The following is an 18,601-nucleotide window of genomic DNA, read 5'->3' on the forward strand; positions in this document are numbered from 1 at the left end:
TTTAAAATCTTAAATAAAATCTTAAATAAAACCTTTCCCCGTCAATGATCTTTTCTTTAACTCCACACAGACGTTGGTGCTCTTACATATTTATTTAAACACACTTTTCGCTCATGTTTGTGTCGGGTCAGAGTGAGCCCTCTTGTGCCTCCTCCTCTCTCTGCTGTGACGTGGCACGGCCGCCATCTTGTGCAGAACTCCACAGATTCAGCGGCTACTCTCACCGCTCAGTGTCCGCCTCCGGAGCCTCTCCCCCGGGCACTCTCTCCTGCTCCACCTCGGCCCCTGCGCTCGGAACACTGCCGCGCTCAGGTGAGTCCGGTTCCTGTCCCGGAGCTGTCCCGGTTTAACGAGAATGACGCAGCGTTTTACACACTTTAGCCTCAGTTTTAGCCTCAGTTTGGAGTTAGCCGCAGCATAAACACTCTCTGTAATCTGTTTAAATCTAACCGCGTTATTCGTGAATGGGACTTTAAAATATGCTCTGTTCTTGCTGTTTTTAAAGTCTCATTTGTAGAAGTGGTTCTTTTCTGGAGCCTGGAGCCGTGATTCTGCCTCAAGAACTTTCCCTGCTCATGTAAACTGCTCATAATCGGGTCTAGTCCAGGTTCTGATCCAGGTCTCACCCAGGTCTAGGACTGTACTGGACTGTCTGGGCCCGTGTGGACCTTAGCAGTCCTCAGACCTGGTTCTGGTCCTGGTTTAACCCACACAGATCTGGTCCTGTTTGTCCCAGAGCAGTGAAAGTCTGAGGCTTAAGTAAATAAACTTCACATTTAAGTCCACGTTAAACCCTCTGCTTCTCTCTGCTCCTCTGGCTCCTCTAGCTGTCTGCTTCTCTCTGCTCCTGTGGCTCTCTGCTCCTGTGGCTCTCTGCTCCTCTGGCTCTCTGCTCCTCTGGCTCTCTGCTCCTCTGGCTCTCTGCTTCTCTGGCTCTCTGCTCCTCTGACTCCTCTAGCTGTCTGGCTCCTCTAGCTCTCTGCTTCTCTCTGCTCCTGTGGCTCTCTGCTCTTGTGGCTCTCTGCTCTTGTGGCTCTCTACTTCTCTGGCTCTCTGGTTCTCTGCTCATGTCTGCTCCTCTGGCTCCTTTGGGTAATCTGGCTCTGCACCTCTGGCTTGATTTTTAGATGATTTTTATTCCAAAAATAAAATGCGTAAAGAATTTTTGCTCAGTTACTGTAGAATGACCCTCTATCTCCTTTCTCTCTTTCGTCCTCTCTCTCCCTGCCTCATCACCTCTCCCTCCCTCTCTCTCCTCTCCTCTGTCTCTTTCTCTCTCTTGCACCCTCTCTCCTTCCCTCTTTCTCCTCTCCTGTCCTTTCCTCCCTCCTTTTCTCCCTCCCTTTCTCTCTCTCTCCCTCTGTCTCTTTCTCTCTCTCGCTCTCTCTCTCCTTCCCTCTTTCTCCTCTCCTCTCCTTTTCTCCCTCCCTCTCTCCTTCCCTTTCCCTCTCTCTCCTCTCCTCTCTCTCTCCCTCTCGCTCCCTTGTTCTCTCTCCCTCCCTCTATCCTCTTCTCTCTCCCTTCCTCTCCCTCTCTCTCCTCACCCTCCCTTTACCTCCCTCCTCCTCTATCCCCCTCTCTGCACTTCTCTTCCCCCTTCCCTCAGCCCGATGGCATCCTTCGCCGAGTACATCGCTCAGAACGAGGAACGTGACGGTGTGCGTTTCAGTTGGAATGTGTGGCCGTCGTCTCGCCTGGAGGCCACCCGCATGGTGGTCCCCATTGCGGCGCTCTTTACCCCCCTGAAGGAGCGTCCCGACCTGCCCCCCATCCAGTATGAGCCCGTCCTGTGCAGCCGCGCCACCTGCCGCGCTGTGCTCAACCCACTCTGGTGAGGGGAAGGGCAGAGGGAGGGGCCAGGTGCAAGGGGAGGGGTTTAGACCTGGGGTTCAACCATAGTCTGTATAAAGAAGTGGACTAAGTGTGTGTGACGTCACCCACAGCGTTCAGCTCCAAATGAAGCTCATCAAAGCTAGCGGTTATAGTGGCTAATCTGGAGCCCAGTTCCATATTTGGTATTCAGACCATGATTATTGGAGCAATCAAAGAGCCAATCTGGAGTGAAGCTGTTGAAGGTAACTCCCCTTCGCAGCTGCACTGTTGGTTTAACAGGGAGCGGGCACTTAGCAACTCTGTCAGTCAATTCTTGCTGGAATAGCAGGAGTTGCCTCGGGGAAAGACGTACCTGATTTGTCTCTTATTAATGTTCATATCTTGATTTGGAGACAAAACAGTGAAATTAAAAAAACAGGATCATGTAGAACGGATTAGTGCGAACATTTTAAGGTCAGAATGATGAGTCTGACAGCAGCAGTTACAGAGAGGGGGCACAGTTTTTACAGAGAAAGTGAATTGGAGCCAGAGTTGTTTAAGGCGAAAGTGCGCCCATGCTCACTTCCTACTTGGAGCGCGGCAGCTAGCAGGTTAGCTATGTCCATTTATATATACAGTCTATGGGTTAAACCTGATCCTTTTATTGTGAACCACATTTAAAGCTACAGTACGTAACTTTCTGGAGGTGGCACTCCACCTGCATAATTCCATGGACACAGAAAATTAAAACCATACATCAGAACATTCTCCATGGAAATAGAAAGTTTATGCCTTATTGTAAAAGATTATAGCAAAAGGAACACCATTTCCATGGAAATGAGCAGGAGGAGGCCTCCCTCCATAGGCCAAGTAAGAGTCAGGTCCTTACTGTGACTGGGCTCGCATCTCCACAAACCTAACCCATGTTTTTGTTTTTCAGTGCAATAAAAAAAATAAAATCCATAATGAAAATGGTTTTATTTTTATTAAGTCTAGTTTTTGGGCCAAAGGTTCCATACTGTAGCTTTAACCAAAATAAAGTTCTAGTTTGCGTGGTGCTCACAGACTGTGTGTTTTCAGTCAGGTGGATTACAGAGCCAAACTTTGGGCCTGCAACTTCTGCTATCAGAGGAACCAGGTGAGTCCAGACCCTCCTCCAGACCCTCCTCCAGACCCTCCTCCAGACCCTCCTCCAGGCCCTCCTCCAGGCCCTCCTCCAGACCCTCCTCCAGACCCTCCTCCAGACCCTCCTCCAGACCCTCCTCCAGACCCTCCTACAGACCCTCCTACAGACCCTCCTACAGACCCTCCTACAGACCCTTTAGAACCTTCAGAAAAGGGATGGGTGTTATATCGGTGTTATTCCGGTATCTGTGTCAAACCTCAGACCGGGTTCTGATCGGTATGGGCCCATCCCTCCTGCACAATCTCAGACCAGGTTCTGATCTTTTCTTTGTCCTCTACAGTTTCCTCCGTCATATGCCGGGATCTCTGAGGTGAACCAACCCGCAGAGCTCCTTCCACAATTCTCTACCATCGAATATGTCGTCCAGGTGAGAGTCCGGGGTTTAGTCCGGGGTTTAGTCCGGGGTTTAGTCCGGGGTTTAGTCCGGGGTTTAGTCCGGGGTTTAGTCCGGGGTTTAGTCCGGGGTTTAGTCCGGGGTTTAGTCCGGGGTTTAGTCCGGGGTTTAGTCCGGGGTTTAGTCCGGGGTTTAGTCCGGGGTTTAGTCCGGGGTTTAGTCCAAGTTCAAATAAATGAAAGTTGTGCTTTCTCCTGAAGCCTTCGTCTGCGTCAATGGGACTCTCACAGTTCTGGAGCCCATGGAACAAGGCAAGACCTGAAACCTGGTCTGGACTCTGGTCTGGACTCTGGTCTGGACTCTGGTCTGGACTCTGGTCTGGACTCTGGTCTGGACTCTGGTCTGGACTCTGGTCTGGACTCTGTTATAGACTCTGTTATAGATGCACTGATCCGGCTCTTTCAGTTCCGATACTGACACTGATCCTACAGCTCTCCATATTGATCCCTGATATGAGCTGACAAAGAGACTAAAAACAGCTTTTTTTCATTTAAACAAAAATAAAATGAGGTGAGACCAAACTGATCCAGATGTTCTGGAGCTGTTTTATCTCTCAGGTAATAACAGCTGAACAACTTTGCACAAATAAAAGTTCTGAGAGTTTGTGGGCAGTTTACGCCCTCCACTGCAGTTTACATCTCCAGCCTCCTGTCTGTCAAACAGGATATGGACTGGACCCACATTTGGAAGCTGATATCTGATCCAGCAGATTTGTCAGTATCGGAGGTGATATCAGACACCAGTATCAGATCAGTGCATCCATAGGCCTGGTTGGGTTTAAGGTGGTTCTGACTTGCATAGTCTTGGTCCTGGTCCTGGTCCTGGTCGAATTTAAGGTGGTTCTGATGTGCATAATCCTGGTCCTGGTTGAGTTTATGGTGGTTCTAACATGGTGGGTTGTGTTGTTCTAACAGTCTGAAGAGGAGCTTTCTTTAATTTCATTCATATATTAATATTTCTGGGACTGGAGGATTTTTTTACTGACTCTTTTATATAAACCTGGACGATTGGAGGGCATCTGACACACACAGGGATACAGAAGGGTGGGAGGATATCTGACGCCTAGATGCGTGTTTCATAGACTTTGTATGTAAACCCAACGGCCCTGACACTGCAGTCTGAACGCACTATCACACTGGCCCCTGACTCTCTCCCTTTTTTGTGTGTGAGAGAGAGAGAGAGAGAGACAGGGCATCTGACTCTTACTCTCTCCACAGCGTGGCCCCCCCATGCCACTCCTCTTCCTGTACGTGGTGGACACTTGTATAGAGGATGACGATCTTCAGGCTCTGAAGGAGTCTCTGCAGATGTCCCTCTCTCTGCTGCCCCCTGCTGCTCTGGTCGGTCTCATCACCTTCGGGCGCATGGTCCAAGTCCACGAGCTTGGCTGTGAGGGCATCTCCAAGAGCTACGTGTTCAGAGGGACCAAAGATCTCAATGCTAAACAGCTACAGGTGAGGATAAACCACAACTCTGACCCTAGACCTGACCCTAGACCTGACCCTAGACCTGACCCTAGACCTGACCCTAGACCTGACCCTAGACCTGACCCGGGAAGGTCTCTGATGTGTCTCTCTTTTTAGGAGATGTTGGGTCTGACCAAACCTGCAGCGACTCAGGGACGAGCTCCTCAGACACAGCAGCCTCTGTGTAACAGGTAACGGCCACATATACAAATGCACACAAATATACACAAATACACGCACACACAAATATACACAAATATACATAAATGCTCATGCAAACATACATAGGTATACACAAATATACATACACACGTACATGTACATACATATAGACATATTCATACATACACACATATACACAAATACACACAGAAAAACAGTGGGTTGGGTTTGAGTAGTTTCTCTCACTTTTCTCACTCTTCACTCTCTTCTTTCTCTTTTCTTTCTCTCTTTTCTCTATCTCTCCCTCTCCCTGCAGGTTCTTGCAGCCGGTGCAGAAGGTAGACATGAACCTCACTGACCTGTTGGGGGAGCTGCAGCGTGACCCTTGGCCTGTGACTCAGGGGAAGAGGCCCCTGAGGAGTCTGGGAGTGGCTCTGTCCATCGCAGTGGGGCTGTTGGAGGTGACTACAACTCCCACAATGCATCAGAATTATACTGCACACAATAGGCTTGTTTGAGATCTGACCGTGTCAATCTGAATGTGACGCTCTGATTAGGTTTGTGTTTGACCATAGACTATATATGTAAATGGACATGGCTAACCTGCTAGCTGCCACGTTCCAAACAGGAAGTGATCATGGGCACGCATTTCCAATTCACTTTCTGTATAAAAAGTGGGGCCCCTCTCTCTGTAACTGCTGCTGTTAGACTCGTAATTTTGCTCTTAAAATGTTAGTAATAACCTGCTCTACATGATCCTTAAATCAAGATATGAACATTAATAGCAGACAAATCAGGACACTTCTTTCCCCGATGTTGCTAGCGTTTGCAACACTGTCAATCAAGCCTATTGCTAAGTGTCCATTCCCACCAAAACCAACAGTGTAGACAGGAAGGGGGCGTTACCTTCAACATCCTGGCTCAGGATTGGCTCTTTGGTTGCCATGATACTTGCAGTCGGAACTGGGCTCCAGATTAGCCGCTATAACTGGTAGCCTTGATGAGCTTCATTTGGAGTGTGGGTGATGTCACGCTCACAGTCACAGTCCACTGTACAGTCTGCATCAACGCACACAGATAAATCTAACCAGAGCACCATGTTCAGATCAACACCAATGTCTGTCTTCCCCCCGCCTTCATGGACTACACAGTTTAAAGGCATGATTGGAAATGCAGCTCATAGCTGATTGGACCTGAGATATTTTGATGACAAATGTGGTAACAAATCTGGAAATACCTCTACATGTGTCACATGTGCTGCCTGTATCCAAATAGGAAGTGATATTATAAACTTCACAAAGATGAAGAAGACTAGATTTTGAGTCATATCTTAAACATAATTGTGTTGGTTCTGTTTTGATGACATGAGTTGGACCTGTCGTCTGCACTTTAAATGGACTTTGTGTCTTTAAAGCACACACTTCTTTTTTGTCACCCTCTAGTGCACCTTCCCAAACACAGGCGCCCGCATTATGACGTTCATCGGGGGCCCGGCAACGCAGGGGCCCGGCATGGTGGTCGGAGACGAACTCAAGACTCCCATAAGGTCCTGGCATGACATCGAGAAGGATGGCGCCAAGTTCCTCAAGAAGGCTACCAAGGTACGGGTCTAAAGCGGCCGTCTAAAGCGGCCGTCTAAAGCGGCCGTCTAAAGCGGCCGTCTAAAGCGGCCGTCTAAAGCGGCCGTCTAAAGCGGCCGTCTAAAGCGGCCGTCTAATGCGGGACATACCCAGTTGTCCCTGTAGTATTTCCTGTATAAAATGGCCTCTCTGGTACTTGCAGCATTACGAGTCGTTGGCGAGTCGAGCGGCAGCAAACGGTCATATCATCGACATTTATGCCTGCGCCCTGGACCAGACAGGCCTGCTTGAGATGAAGTGCTGCCCCAACCACACCGGGTCAGTACAGCTGCATCAGAGCTGCACCAGAGCCACACCAGATAAATATCTCACATATTTGATCTCTTTTATATTTTGTCTTACAGAGGTTATATGGTGATGGCTGACTCGTTCAACACATCACTGTTCAAACAGACGTTTCAGAGAGTTTTCACTAAAGATGTTCAAGGCTGTTTCAAGATGGCCTTCGGTGCCACGCTGGAGGTCAAGGTAACCCTCCCCACACACACATACAGGTACTCCGAGCTACGCAAGAGCTCAAGGTAATGCCAACTCTAAACCTCACATGGGCACTGTCCCTGTATACTCTCTACATACAGGTGTACTCTACATATACTGCGTTAAAATGATTATCCAAATGATATTTTACTCTGATATTGCCAAATTGTCAATACAAATGACAGTCATAATTTTCAAGTCATCAACCTTTAGAGTACAATATGAATGTTACTGAACAAACCTCCCAATAACAGTATTTTTTTCAAAAATAAAAACTTAAAATGCACTGTTCCATATTATTATGCAAAATAGAATTTAAAACCATGTTATTGTTGTAAAAAACTGAAAATGGTCCTTAGTTTATTTTTCAATTAGAAGCATTAGCATATTTCTGAAATCAAAACCTATTTCAATCAAAACATCTTCACAGGTCAAGTCACATTTTAACATAGGACCCCTTATTTGAGAGGAGCTTCACAATTCCTGCATCCATTGAACTTGTGAGTTTGTGGAGATCTTCTGCTTGAATTTCTTTGCAGTAGGTCAGAATAGCCTCCCAGAGCTGCTGTTTGGATGAGAACTGCCTCCCGCCCTCATACATCTTTCGCTTGAGGATGCTCCAAAGGTTCTCAGTAGGGTTGAGGTCAGGGGAGGATGGGGCCACACCATGAGTTTCTCTTCTTTTATGCTCATAGCAGCAAATGATACAGAGGTATTCCTTGCAGCATGAGATGGTCCTGGATGATGATTTTGCAATGGAAAGCACAGTTGATTTTGTACCATGAAAGAACTTGGTCAGTCAGAAACTCCACATACTTTACAGAGGTCATGTTCATACCTTCAGGGACCCTAAAGGGGCCGACCTGCTCTCTCTCCATGATTTGGGCCCAAAACATGACTCTGCCACCTCCTTGCTGACATCACAGCCTTGTTGGGATATGGTGGCCGTCCACCAACCATCCACCACTCCATCCATCTGGACCGTCCGGGGTTGCACGGCACTCATCAGTGAACAAGTCTAGTATTAGTCTTCATGTATTTCTGGGCCCACTGGAGTCGTTTCTGCTTGTGAACATTGGTTAAGGGTGTCCAAATAGAAGGTTTATGCATAACTGCAGCCTCTGGAGGATCCTACACCTTGATGTTCTCGGGACTCCAGAGGCACCAGCAGCTTCAAATAACTGTTTGCTGCTTTGTAATGGCATTTTAGCAGCTGCTCTCTTAATCTGATGTATTTGTCTGGCAGAAACCTTCCTCATTGTGCCTTTATCTGCGCAAATCCGTGTGTGCGCTGAATCAGCTACAAATCTCTTAGATATTTCATGAAACTTAAGCGTGATCATCATACTGCTAAGGTTATCCTTGTCCAAGGTATTCAACTATTTCATGCTTTTTGGCATTAAAGAGATCCTTTTTCTTTCACATATTGCTTGAAAATCTTGGTCTCTTTAATAATGTGGAACGTTCTTAAGTATTTTTGTTTTTTTAATTGGACTCACCCGGCAAACTAATTGGCACAGGTGCCTGAGATTGATTTCACTGACCCAAAGAGCCCTGAGACACAATACCATCTTTGAGTTTCACTGGAAAACTGGAAAATGTACCTTTTTATAAGACTTAAACATAATTTGTATAATAATTTGGAACATGGTATACATGTGCATTCTCTACATACAGGTGTACTCTCTCTACATCTACATACAGGTGTTCCCTGATACAGGTGCCCTTTTCATATAGGTACTCCCTGAGATGGGTACTCTCCTCGTGTACTCCTTCCATACCCCATACAAGACTACTTTGACTAGACTATACCTGAAACTAAGTGTTTTCTTCGTAAACATATTTGGTTTAAACTCTTTCTCTCCGCAGACGTCCCGAGAGGTGAAAGTATCTGGAGCCATCGGCCCCTGTGTGTCGCTCAATGCCAAAGGCCCCTGTGTCTCTGAGAATGTGAGTCTGACCTTTACAGTATGACCTCTGACCTATCACATGGGAAGAATCACTGACACCTTTAGTGTGTTACAGTGTGACCTATGACCTTTTACAATTCTTTTATGACCTTTTTAGAATTGCTATGACATCTTGATGACATAATTTGGCGGAGCAGGGCATGACTCTGTACTATGAGACTACCTCCAGGGGGTGCTGTTTTTACACATTTAAAATTATAGCTGCTGTTGTTTACTGCAGGAGATCGGAACAGGAGGAACGTCTCAGTGGAAAGTATGTGGCTTTGACCCCAGCACCACTCTGGCCTTGTACTTCGAAGTCGTTAACCAGGTACAGTATATACGAATACTACTACTATAACATATACTATTACTGGGACTTGAGGGTGAGGCCTCGGGGGCGGGGCCTTGGGGTGTGCTTGATTGGCCTCGAGGACGGAGCTTGGTGGGCTGTGTGTGTGTGTGTAGCAGCTGTACAGGGCTAGAGTTGGTTTTTGGACCGTTTTGAAACTTGATTTATTGTGGAATGGTTTAACTGAAGATGCAGGTTTGGTAAACAGTATTATGTAAGTCTGGACACTGAGTCTAACCATGTTCACCTTAAACACTGGAGCCAAGCCAGCACCACGAAAACACCACCGTCCGGAGCCTCCTATAGACCAGTTATGATCTACCTGCAGACCTTTTTGGACCCTGTGCAGTCGCTGTCCCTGTCCCTGTGAGTAGGGCTTAAGAGCTCTTCTCATAGACCTGTTTAGACTCCACGTACTCTGGTTATGATCCTACCTGTATAGTCTGGTTTAGACCCTGTAAAGTCTGGTTTAGAGCCTGTATAGTCTGGTTTTGGTTTAAGATCAATTTCAGTTTTTTATATTCAGAAATGACAGGACAAAACATAAATCTTATCGTTAAACTTTTATTTATTTATTTATTTGAGAAGAGTCTCTAAAAAGCAGAAATCAACTTTTGGTTCAGTGCAGAGGCATCTCTGTCTGCTCCTCTCTGCTCCTCTCTGCTCCTCTCTGCTCCTCTCTGCTCCTCTCTGCTCCTCTCTGCAACTGTCTTACTCCGTTCCCATATAAACTTAAAACCAGATTGGCAAATCACGGCACAGCGCTCACAGCTCCAGGAAGTGCCGTCCCAGTGGTGGAAATCTGATTGGCCGCGTCAGGTGGAGGGGAGGGGCTTGGGCAGGAAAAAAGCTGAAGGAGGCGGGACAAGATGACACGCGCTGCCACTCGATACTGACTGAAAAACACAAACAAAACACAAACCAAGTGTCAGGCCTCCCGTCCTCCAGTGTGTCAGATGCCCTCCCATGCTCCTGTGTGTCAGATGCCCTCCCATGCTCCTGTGTGTCAGATGCCCTCCCATGCTCCTGTGTGTCAGATGCCCTCCCATGCTCCTGTGTGTCAGATGCCCTCCCTGTGGATGAACATGGGTGTGTGGGCTCATGCCGGAGGTGAGGCTTACGGCTGGGTGAGACAGGTGACTCCGGGGGTCACGGCGCAGCTGCTCAGGACCAAGAACATGGACCCCTGAGAGACCCAGGCCGGGACCAGGTCTAGACTTAGTCCTTCATAAAGACTCACAGAGAGATAAGGAGTCCAGGTGAGCAGCAATGCCCCTGTGAAAGAGACAAGTGTGTTTATCAAGCACATTTAAAACTACCACAGCCGAGGCCCCGGGTTGAAGCCCCGGGGTGAGGCCAGGCAGAGGTCTGTGACAGTCAATCTGTGCGCTCCAGTCTCCTGAGTAGATAGCTGACTAATAAAAACATTCATCAGGAGAATATTATTAGAACTATGACCACAGAGTGCGCCCGCCTCGCCTGCCTCGCCTGACTCACCTGACTCACCTGACTCACCTGACTCTTTAATGAAAGACAAACACAGCTGTCATTGTTGCGTGTAAACTCACTTTTATGAGTCTGAAAACCACCTCAGTCCTAAACTGGTTCAGATCCTCCTGTAGACCATTATGATCTACACTGTAGACCTGTTTCAACCCTATATAGTCCAGTTATGATCCAACCTGTCCCTGTAAGTAGGGCTTTAGAGCTGTTCTCGTAGGTCTGTTTAGACCCCCCTGTAGTCTGGTTATGAATCCTCCCTGTAGTCTGGTTTAGACCCCCTGTTATCTAGTTATGATTCTACCTGTAGTCTGGTTTAGACCTCCTGTAGTCTAGTTATGATCCTACCTGTCCCTGTGAGTAGGGCTTTAGAGCTCTTCTCGTAAGCCTGCGCAGGTACGTAGAAGCAGTGTGTCTCATTGCATCTGAAGGTCCCTCTTCGGGCCTGCCTGCGGGCCACGTGCACCACATACCCTTGGAGCACGCACGTGAGCATCAGTGGCATTGCCATGGAAACGCTCAGCCAGTACAATGACATCGCCCTGGAGACCGCATCTGCATCCAGCAGGCTGAGCCCGCACAGAGCGTGTGCAGGACTGTATCTGTAATACACAAAATATACATCATGTAACAGAAGTAGTATTTACAGTTGAACTGATACTTTGCAGCTGATCTTATCAACATTCCTTGGGGATGTGCTGCTAACTGCAGGCACTACTCTGTCTGAAGGTTTGTTAGACTTTTTGTTTCCTTTTATTTTTTTAATAAAGTCTGTCCAGAATGGAATTATCTGAACTACAACAGGTGAGCTGATTTGTGCTGTTAAACAAGGCCTTCTCAAATAACATTACAGTCACAAGCTAGCTAGCATTAGCATTAGCCAAGAGTTTTTCAGTTGGTCACTCTCATCTTTTTGTTGAAAATCAAACTCCTAAACAGGACCATGAATACTCTGATGGATCACAGGCTTCTAAAAATGTGCTGTTTAAAGACAGTTTGGATTTTTCAGACAATCTTAAAATGTTTTGTCAGTGTTTCCTAATGTTTGCATTGTCTCCATGGTAACATGGAGACACATTTATATTCTGTATATGACACTGTATATATGAACTGCGCGTTCTGTGCTCCCTCTCGTTCATAATGATACTTTACAGTGACATCACACTGCGGGTGTACCTGTACCTGTACTTTCCCACGCCCAGAACAGGAAGTGAAGCGTTAATGAAGCTGTAGATCCACAGAAGCAGAACTAGGATGCGGATCCGTAAGGAAGTCCAAAGGCGGTCATTACTGAGCGCGTGACGGATCTCTGAGAATTGCCCCACCGCCGCCCACATGCGAGCGTGAAGAGAGGAGGTGAAGAGGAGGATGAGGAGGAAGCCACACGACTGACACCTGAGAGAGAGAGAGAGAGAGAGAGAGCGCAAGAGGAGGTGAAGAGGAGGAAGATGAGGAGGGAGAGAGAAGGAAGCCACACAACTGACACCTGAGAGCAAGGAGAACCAAAGAGTCACTTGGAGCGGATGAGGAGGACTCACCACACCCCCTGGCGGGACACATCCAGGACTCCTGCAGCGGTGCAGTACAGAGCTCCAGGCAGCACACTGATGCTCAAGAGCAGGTCAGACACACTCAGGCTCATGGTGAAGCAGGAGCACGGTCCCCTGGAGCCTCTGGGGCTCCTGGACCTTCCGGAGGTCCTGTTCTCTGGCGCAGCCCTGAGGTCCCTGAGCTCAGAGTCTCTGGTCCAGAGGGTCAGGATCAAACTCAGGTTCCCCACAGCAGCAGGCAGCAGGAGGAGAGCGAGCAGACAGGAGTACAGGGCCCTGCAGAACCCCGGGGGCCCCCCAGAGGGGTCAGAGAGGGTCTGGAGCACAGAACAGTTCATCTTGCAGGTCAAACGCACCTCTGCCCATCCATGCACAACATTGGTCAGCAGGCCAGGCTGGGTTAGACCAGGTCCGTAACGGGTCTCGAACTGCTCTCGAACAGATCTGGAATAGACTACTCTGGAGAGTGGAGAGACTTTAAGAGTCTGGCTTTGTGCCACAAATGAGTCCTGTCTGAACCAGTTCTGATCCTGGTCTGGTCTTGGTCTTGTCCTGGTCTTGTCCTGGTCTTGGAGCCTGTCATTAGACTAAGCCCAGAGGTAGTGGATCTGCTGAGTCATGGTTCAGTTGCAGCTCTGAAAAAATCTCACAAAAATATTTTTAATCAAACAACTGAAAAGATCTAAGTCTAAATCTAAACCCACCCAGTCCTGGTTTAGTCCTGGTTTAGTCTTGGGTCAGATCTGGTTTACACCTGATTCAGACCTGGTTTTGTCCTGGTTTCATCCTGGTTTCAATCTGATTTAGACCTGGTTTAGTTATCCCTGGTTCAAACCTGGCTTTGTCCAGGTTCAGACTTGGTCCACATTTGGGTTAGTCCTGTTTTAGACCTGGTTTAGTTGCATCCAAGGGTTGCCTTCATTTAAATCCTTTTTTATTCAGTATTTTCCAATCTCATCTTCTCTCCGGTCTCTGGTCTCTGCTCTTTGGTCCTGGTCTAGACTCCGGGTGTAGACTTGGTTTTGTGCTGGTTAGGTTCCATGCTGAGATGCTTTGGACTCTGGTCTTGGTCTTGAATCTCTGGACTGGTTCAGTCCTGGTCTCTGGTCTGGCCTCAGGATTGGTCTTAGGACTGGTCTGCTGGTCACCTAGTTGAGTCCTGCTCTGGTTCGTGGTCTGGTCTCTGTTTTAGTCCTGGTTCAGTCCTGGCCTCATCTTTGCTCTGGTCTCTGGTTTAGTCCTGGTCTAGTCTCTGCTCTGGTTTAGTCCTGGTTTAGTTCTGGCCTGGTCTCTCCTCCAGTCTCTGGTTTAGTCCTGATCTCTGGTCTCTGGTTTAGTCCTAGTTTAGACCCGATCTCTGGACTCTGGTCTCTGATCTGCTCTCTGCTGTTGTGTGCAGTGAGGCTGAGGGGGCGGGGCCTGTGTAATTACCTGTAATCACCTGTGTGGCATTTCCATGGAGACACTGTCAGTCACCTGCTGAGAGGCTCATACAGCACAGAGCGCCACCCCCAGGCCTGACCCTGCTACTACACCCCCTGTGGTTTGATGTGAGCCATGTGTACTGATGTTTCAGATCAGACAGTTCAACGCTTTTATTCTTTGTTAAAGTTTAATGTGTAATTAAGTTTTAAACTACTTTAACAAAAAAAAAGTTTAAAATGTTTTTAAAATGACAGAAAGTAGACAGTCCCACACTGAGGACATCGCATTGATGACTTCACATTGAGGACATCACACTGGGAGAATTCTGTCCAAAAGTTTGGACATGATTCACACAAGAAACACACTTTTCTGACACTTTAAACATGATTCAACAAACTAAAGATGTTTTTTATATTTGTGTTTGTCAGATATTAATCTCTGACATCAGAGGTTTTAGACCAGTGTAGTAGATGGTTTCTAGGTAACAGTTATGGAATTCCCTAGTGTGATGTCATGTTTTACAACAAGGAAGTACAATTTGAAACCTAAAAAGACAAATTGGGAATGAAATTGTGTTGGGGTTTTTTTTTAATAAAATCTGAAATATAATGATCTTAACTGTTTTAGTCATGGGCATTTAATCTGGGAGGGCATCTGACTCACAGGGAAGGCATCTCATCTCCCTCTCTAACCCCCCGTGACCTCTGACTCTTTGTCCTCTGTGTGACCTCTGTGCAGCACAACGCTCCAATTCCTCAGGGCGGACGAGGAGCCATCCAGTTTGTGACACAGTATCAGCACTCGTCTGGACAGAGGAGGATCAGGGTCACTACTACAGCCAGGAAGTACGTAGTACTTGCCACTACTGGTACTTCTGCTGCTACTGATACTACTACTACTACTGCTACTACTACTAATACTAATGAACATTACTGGATACTGAATATCTGGGTAGAGGACATTAACCATTTACATGTCTGATAAAATAATTTGAGTGAGGCTTGTAGTATTTGTTTTATTATTTTTTAAGATTTGGGTGAAGCTCAGTCTCAGACCCAGAGCCTCTAACCCCATGTTGCAGTACCCTGTTGCAGTATTTATCTTATATATTTATACTTGGGTACTTGTATGTGTTATAGTTGGGCAGACGCTCAGTCTCAGATCCAGAGCATCGCGGCGTCCTTTGACCAGGAGGCGGCGGCCATCTTGATGGCTCGTTTGGCAGTGTACCGCGCCGAGACTGAGGAGGGGCCCGACGTGCTGCGCTGGTTAGACCGTCAGCTCATCCGCCTGGTACGACACAGCACCATCTACTGTCCCTACTGCCCTCTTGCAGCACATTTATGTTCTGCCTGTTTCAGTGTCAGAAGTTTGGGGATTATCACAAAGACGACCCAAACTCCTTCAGATTCTCCGAGACCTTCTCCCTGTACCCTCAGGTGACAGCTCTGCTCCTATTGGCTCTTTACTGCACACTTTAAACCTTCACCTCTCTGATTGGCTCGTTTAAACTCTCTCTCTCTGATTGGTCCACAGTTCATGTTCCACCTGCGCAGGTCTCCGTTCCTTCAGGTGTTCAACAACAGTCCTGATGAGAGCAGTTTCTACAGGCACCACTTCAACCGCCAAGACCTGACCCAGGCTCTGATCATGGTCCAACCTGTGCTGTACGCATACTCCTTCAACGGGCCCCCCGAGGTAAGAGCTCCCCCACGCGCACACACACACCTCACACCCAGGCCAACTGTGGGACCCCCTTCAAAGAGCCTAACCCTCCTAACCCAGAACCCGGTTCAGTTGTCAGACTGGTTCAGTCCCGCTTAGTCCTGCTTTAGTCCTTGTTCAGTCCTTGTTCAGTCCTGGTTCAGTACTGACCTGGTCTCTCTGTTGTAGCCGGTTCTGTTGGACTCCAGTTCGATTCTTCCCGACAGAATCCTCCTCATGGACACCTTCTTCCAGATCCTCATCTACCACGGAGAGGTACTGCGCTTCTGCTACTGCTAGTACTACTACTACTAATACTACTAGTACTAGTAGTACTATTACTCCTATATGTTATCGTGTGCTTAGCATGTGTATGTTGTATGTTACTTGTGCTTAGTGCGTTCTAAGCCTGTTCTAGTGCGTCCTGACCATGTTCTAAGTGGCGTTCTAAGAGTATTCTCTCTCAGACTGTGGCTCAGTGGAGGAAGGCGAAATACCATGAGATGCCTGAGTACGAGAACTTTAAACACCTTCTCCAGGCTCCAGTGGACGACGCCCAAGAACTGCTCCACACCCGCTTCCCCATGCCACGCTACATCGACACAGAACACGGAGGATCACAGGTACAACCGACCCACTGCAATCACAGCCATAACCAACACCCAAACCGACCCACTGCAACCACACCCACAACCAACACCCAACCTGGCCCACTGCAACCACACCCAACCTGGCCCACTGCAACCACACCCAACCTGGCCCACTGCAACCACACCCAACCTGGCCCACTGCAACCACACCCAACCTGACTCACTGCAACCACACCCACAACCAACACCCAAACTGACCCACTGCAACCACACCCACAACCAACACCCAAACTGACCCACTGCAACCAACACCCAAACTGACCCACTGCAACCAACACCCAAACTGACCCACTGCAACCAACACCCAAACTGACCCACTGCAACCAACACCCAAACTGACCCACTGCAACCAACACCCAAACTGACCCACTGCAACCACACCCAAACTGACCCACTGCAACCAACACCCAAACTGACCCACTGCAACCAACACCCAAACTGACCCACCCCAACCACACCCAAACTGACCCACTGCAACCACATCCCAACCACACCCAAACTGACCCACTGCAACCACACCCCAACCACACCTAAACTGACCCACTGCAACCACACCCCAACCACACCTAAACCCACACCCAAACTGACCCACTGCAACCACATCCCAACCACACCCAAACCCGCACCCAAACTGACCCACTGCAACCACACACCAACCACACCCAAATCCACACCCAAACTGACCCATTGCAACCACACCCAAACTGACCCACTGCAACCACACCCCAACCACACCCAAACTGACCCACTGCAACCACACCCACAACCCACACCCAAACCGACCCACAACCAACACCCAAACTGACCCACTGCAACCACACCCCACCCAAACCCAAACCGACCCCCTGCACCCGCAACCTGCACCCGCAACCTGCACCCGCAACCTGCACCCGCAACCTGCACCCGCAACCAACACCCATTTAACCCCAATCACTCCACCTAAACCAAGGCTAAGACTAACCCAACACAGAACACCGAGAGTGACAGGTACAGCAAACCAAACCTAACCCCAAACCACTGACCACACAATGACCCACCACCGACCCCACCACTGACTCACAGCCTTAAATTAACATAAAACTAACCCACGGGCCATAAAAACGGGTAAAATCAGGTAAACTCAGACTGTGACCTATGTGACCCGTCTGTGACCTCTTTGTAACCGGATGATCTGTCTGTAACCTGATGACCTGTCTGTGACCGCTGACCCCCTGTGTTTACATTGGCCTATGTCTGTCTCAGGCACGATTCCTGCTTTCCAAAGTGAACCCCTCCCAGACCCACAACAACATGTATACCTGGGGTCAGGTAAGTGACCATGTACTCTCTGACCTTTGACCTCTCTTCTCTCCTCTTCTGACCTGTGCTGTTTTCTTCAGGAGTCTGGCGCCCCCATCCTCACCGATGACGTCAGTCTGCAGGTTTTTATGGACCACCTTAAGAAACTGGCCGTTTCCAGTGCCGCCTAGAGCAATCCCACGGACCCCAAAACTGTGGACCCCCCAACAACAGTACCACCTCCAAAATGACCCCAAAGCCTAACCTTTCAACATAGGACCCCCCCCTCCCACCCCAGCTGTGTCCGGCGCTGCATAGAGCCCCCCTGGATCCTCACAAACTGTGTATCCCCCAATATACCCAAAGTAACCAGTGCTGTTTGGACCCACAAAACTCCTGTTAACCCTGTGTAATGGTTACGTCTCCTCCCCTCTGTCCTCCTCCTTTCTGTTCCTTCCCTCTCCTCCTCTGTCCCTTGCTCCCTACCCTTCTCATTCCTGTATTCCTGCATTGCTGCCTACCATTTTGTCCTCCACTCGTCTTTGTGACTCTTCTCCTCTCCATCTCCTGTTTTTGTTCACCTGTAAACCAGCTCCTGTCTCTCCTTTTCTCTTCCTCTCCTTCATCTCTCCCCCTTTCAAAACCATTTTCCTTGTGCACGTCCTCGTCTCTGATTGGACAGAAATGTGTATGAAAAGTAGGTGGGCTTTAGTTTTGGTGAAATGTGTTAAAGGTCATTTTGAGGTCACTCTCGTGTCTGACTGAAAAAATGTCTGCTGCATCAAAGCTGTGTCCAAATGTTCATTTTACAAAGAGATTAAAGGAAGTTCTGTTTAAATTATAAATGTTACTGAACTGACAAAAAGTCAATGTGTTTATTTGATAAATTTCTAATAAAAATATTATGCTGCAGATTGTGTTAGTTTATTCGACCGGAACCACATGTGGCCCCACAGAAATGTGCTGTTTTCCAGAGCCGAGGTCAGTTTCCTCTGAAACGTGTCCCTCTAAAGTCACTTTGAACTATGTGTCTGTCGTCAGCCCAGAGGCTCATGG

General features: G+C 48.1%; 1 protein-coding gene across 2 annotated transcripts; it reads left to right on the plus strand.

Annotated features, from left to right (window-relative positions):
* The first annotated feature begins 173 nt into the window (after nucleotides 1-173).
* sec23a (Sec23 homolog A, coat complex II component) lies at nucleotides 174-18,458 on the plus strand. 2 transcript variants are annotated; one of them, XM_055230909.1, is made up of 21 exons: nucleotides 204-312; nucleotides 1,607-1,831; nucleotides 2,893-2,950; nucleotides 3,279-3,365; nucleotides 3,593-3,643; nucleotides 4,610-4,846; nucleotides 4,976-5,049; nucleotides 5,337-5,481; nucleotides 6,463-6,621; nucleotides 6,803-6,918; nucleotides 7,005-7,128; nucleotides 9,007-9,087; nucleotides 9,328-9,417; nucleotides 14,652-14,758; nucleotides 15,053-15,206; nucleotides 15,275-15,352; nucleotides 15,450-15,611; nucleotides 15,807-15,893; nucleotides 16,085-16,240; nucleotides 17,510-17,575; nucleotides 17,647-18,458. In XM_055230909.1, exons 2-21 carry the CDS (start codon nucleotides 1,611-1,613, stop codon nucleotides 17,734-17,736), a joined length of 2,343 nt encoding a protein of 780 aa, XP_055086884.1. In that variant the 5' UTR covers nucleotides 204-312; nucleotides 1,607-1,610; the 3' UTR covers nucleotides 17,737-18,458. The 2 variants fall into 2 exon arrangements, with proteins under 2 accessions (XP_033844090.1, XP_055086884.1); XM_033988199.2 differs by lacking the exon at nucleotides 3,593-3,643 and having other exon boundaries at nucleotides 174-312.
* Nucleotides 18,459-18,601: the final 143 nt, after the last annotated feature.

The sequence above is a fragment of the Periophthalmus magnuspinnatus genome, chromosome 22 (genome assembly GCF_009829125.3).
Source record: "Periophthalmus magnuspinnatus isolate fPerMag1 chromosome 22, fPerMag1.2.pri, whole genome shotgun sequence".
In the NCBI taxonomy this organism is placed as follows: domain Eukaryota; kingdom Metazoa; phylum Chordata; class Actinopteri; order Gobiiformes; family Gobiidae; genus Periophthalmus; species Periophthalmus magnuspinnatus.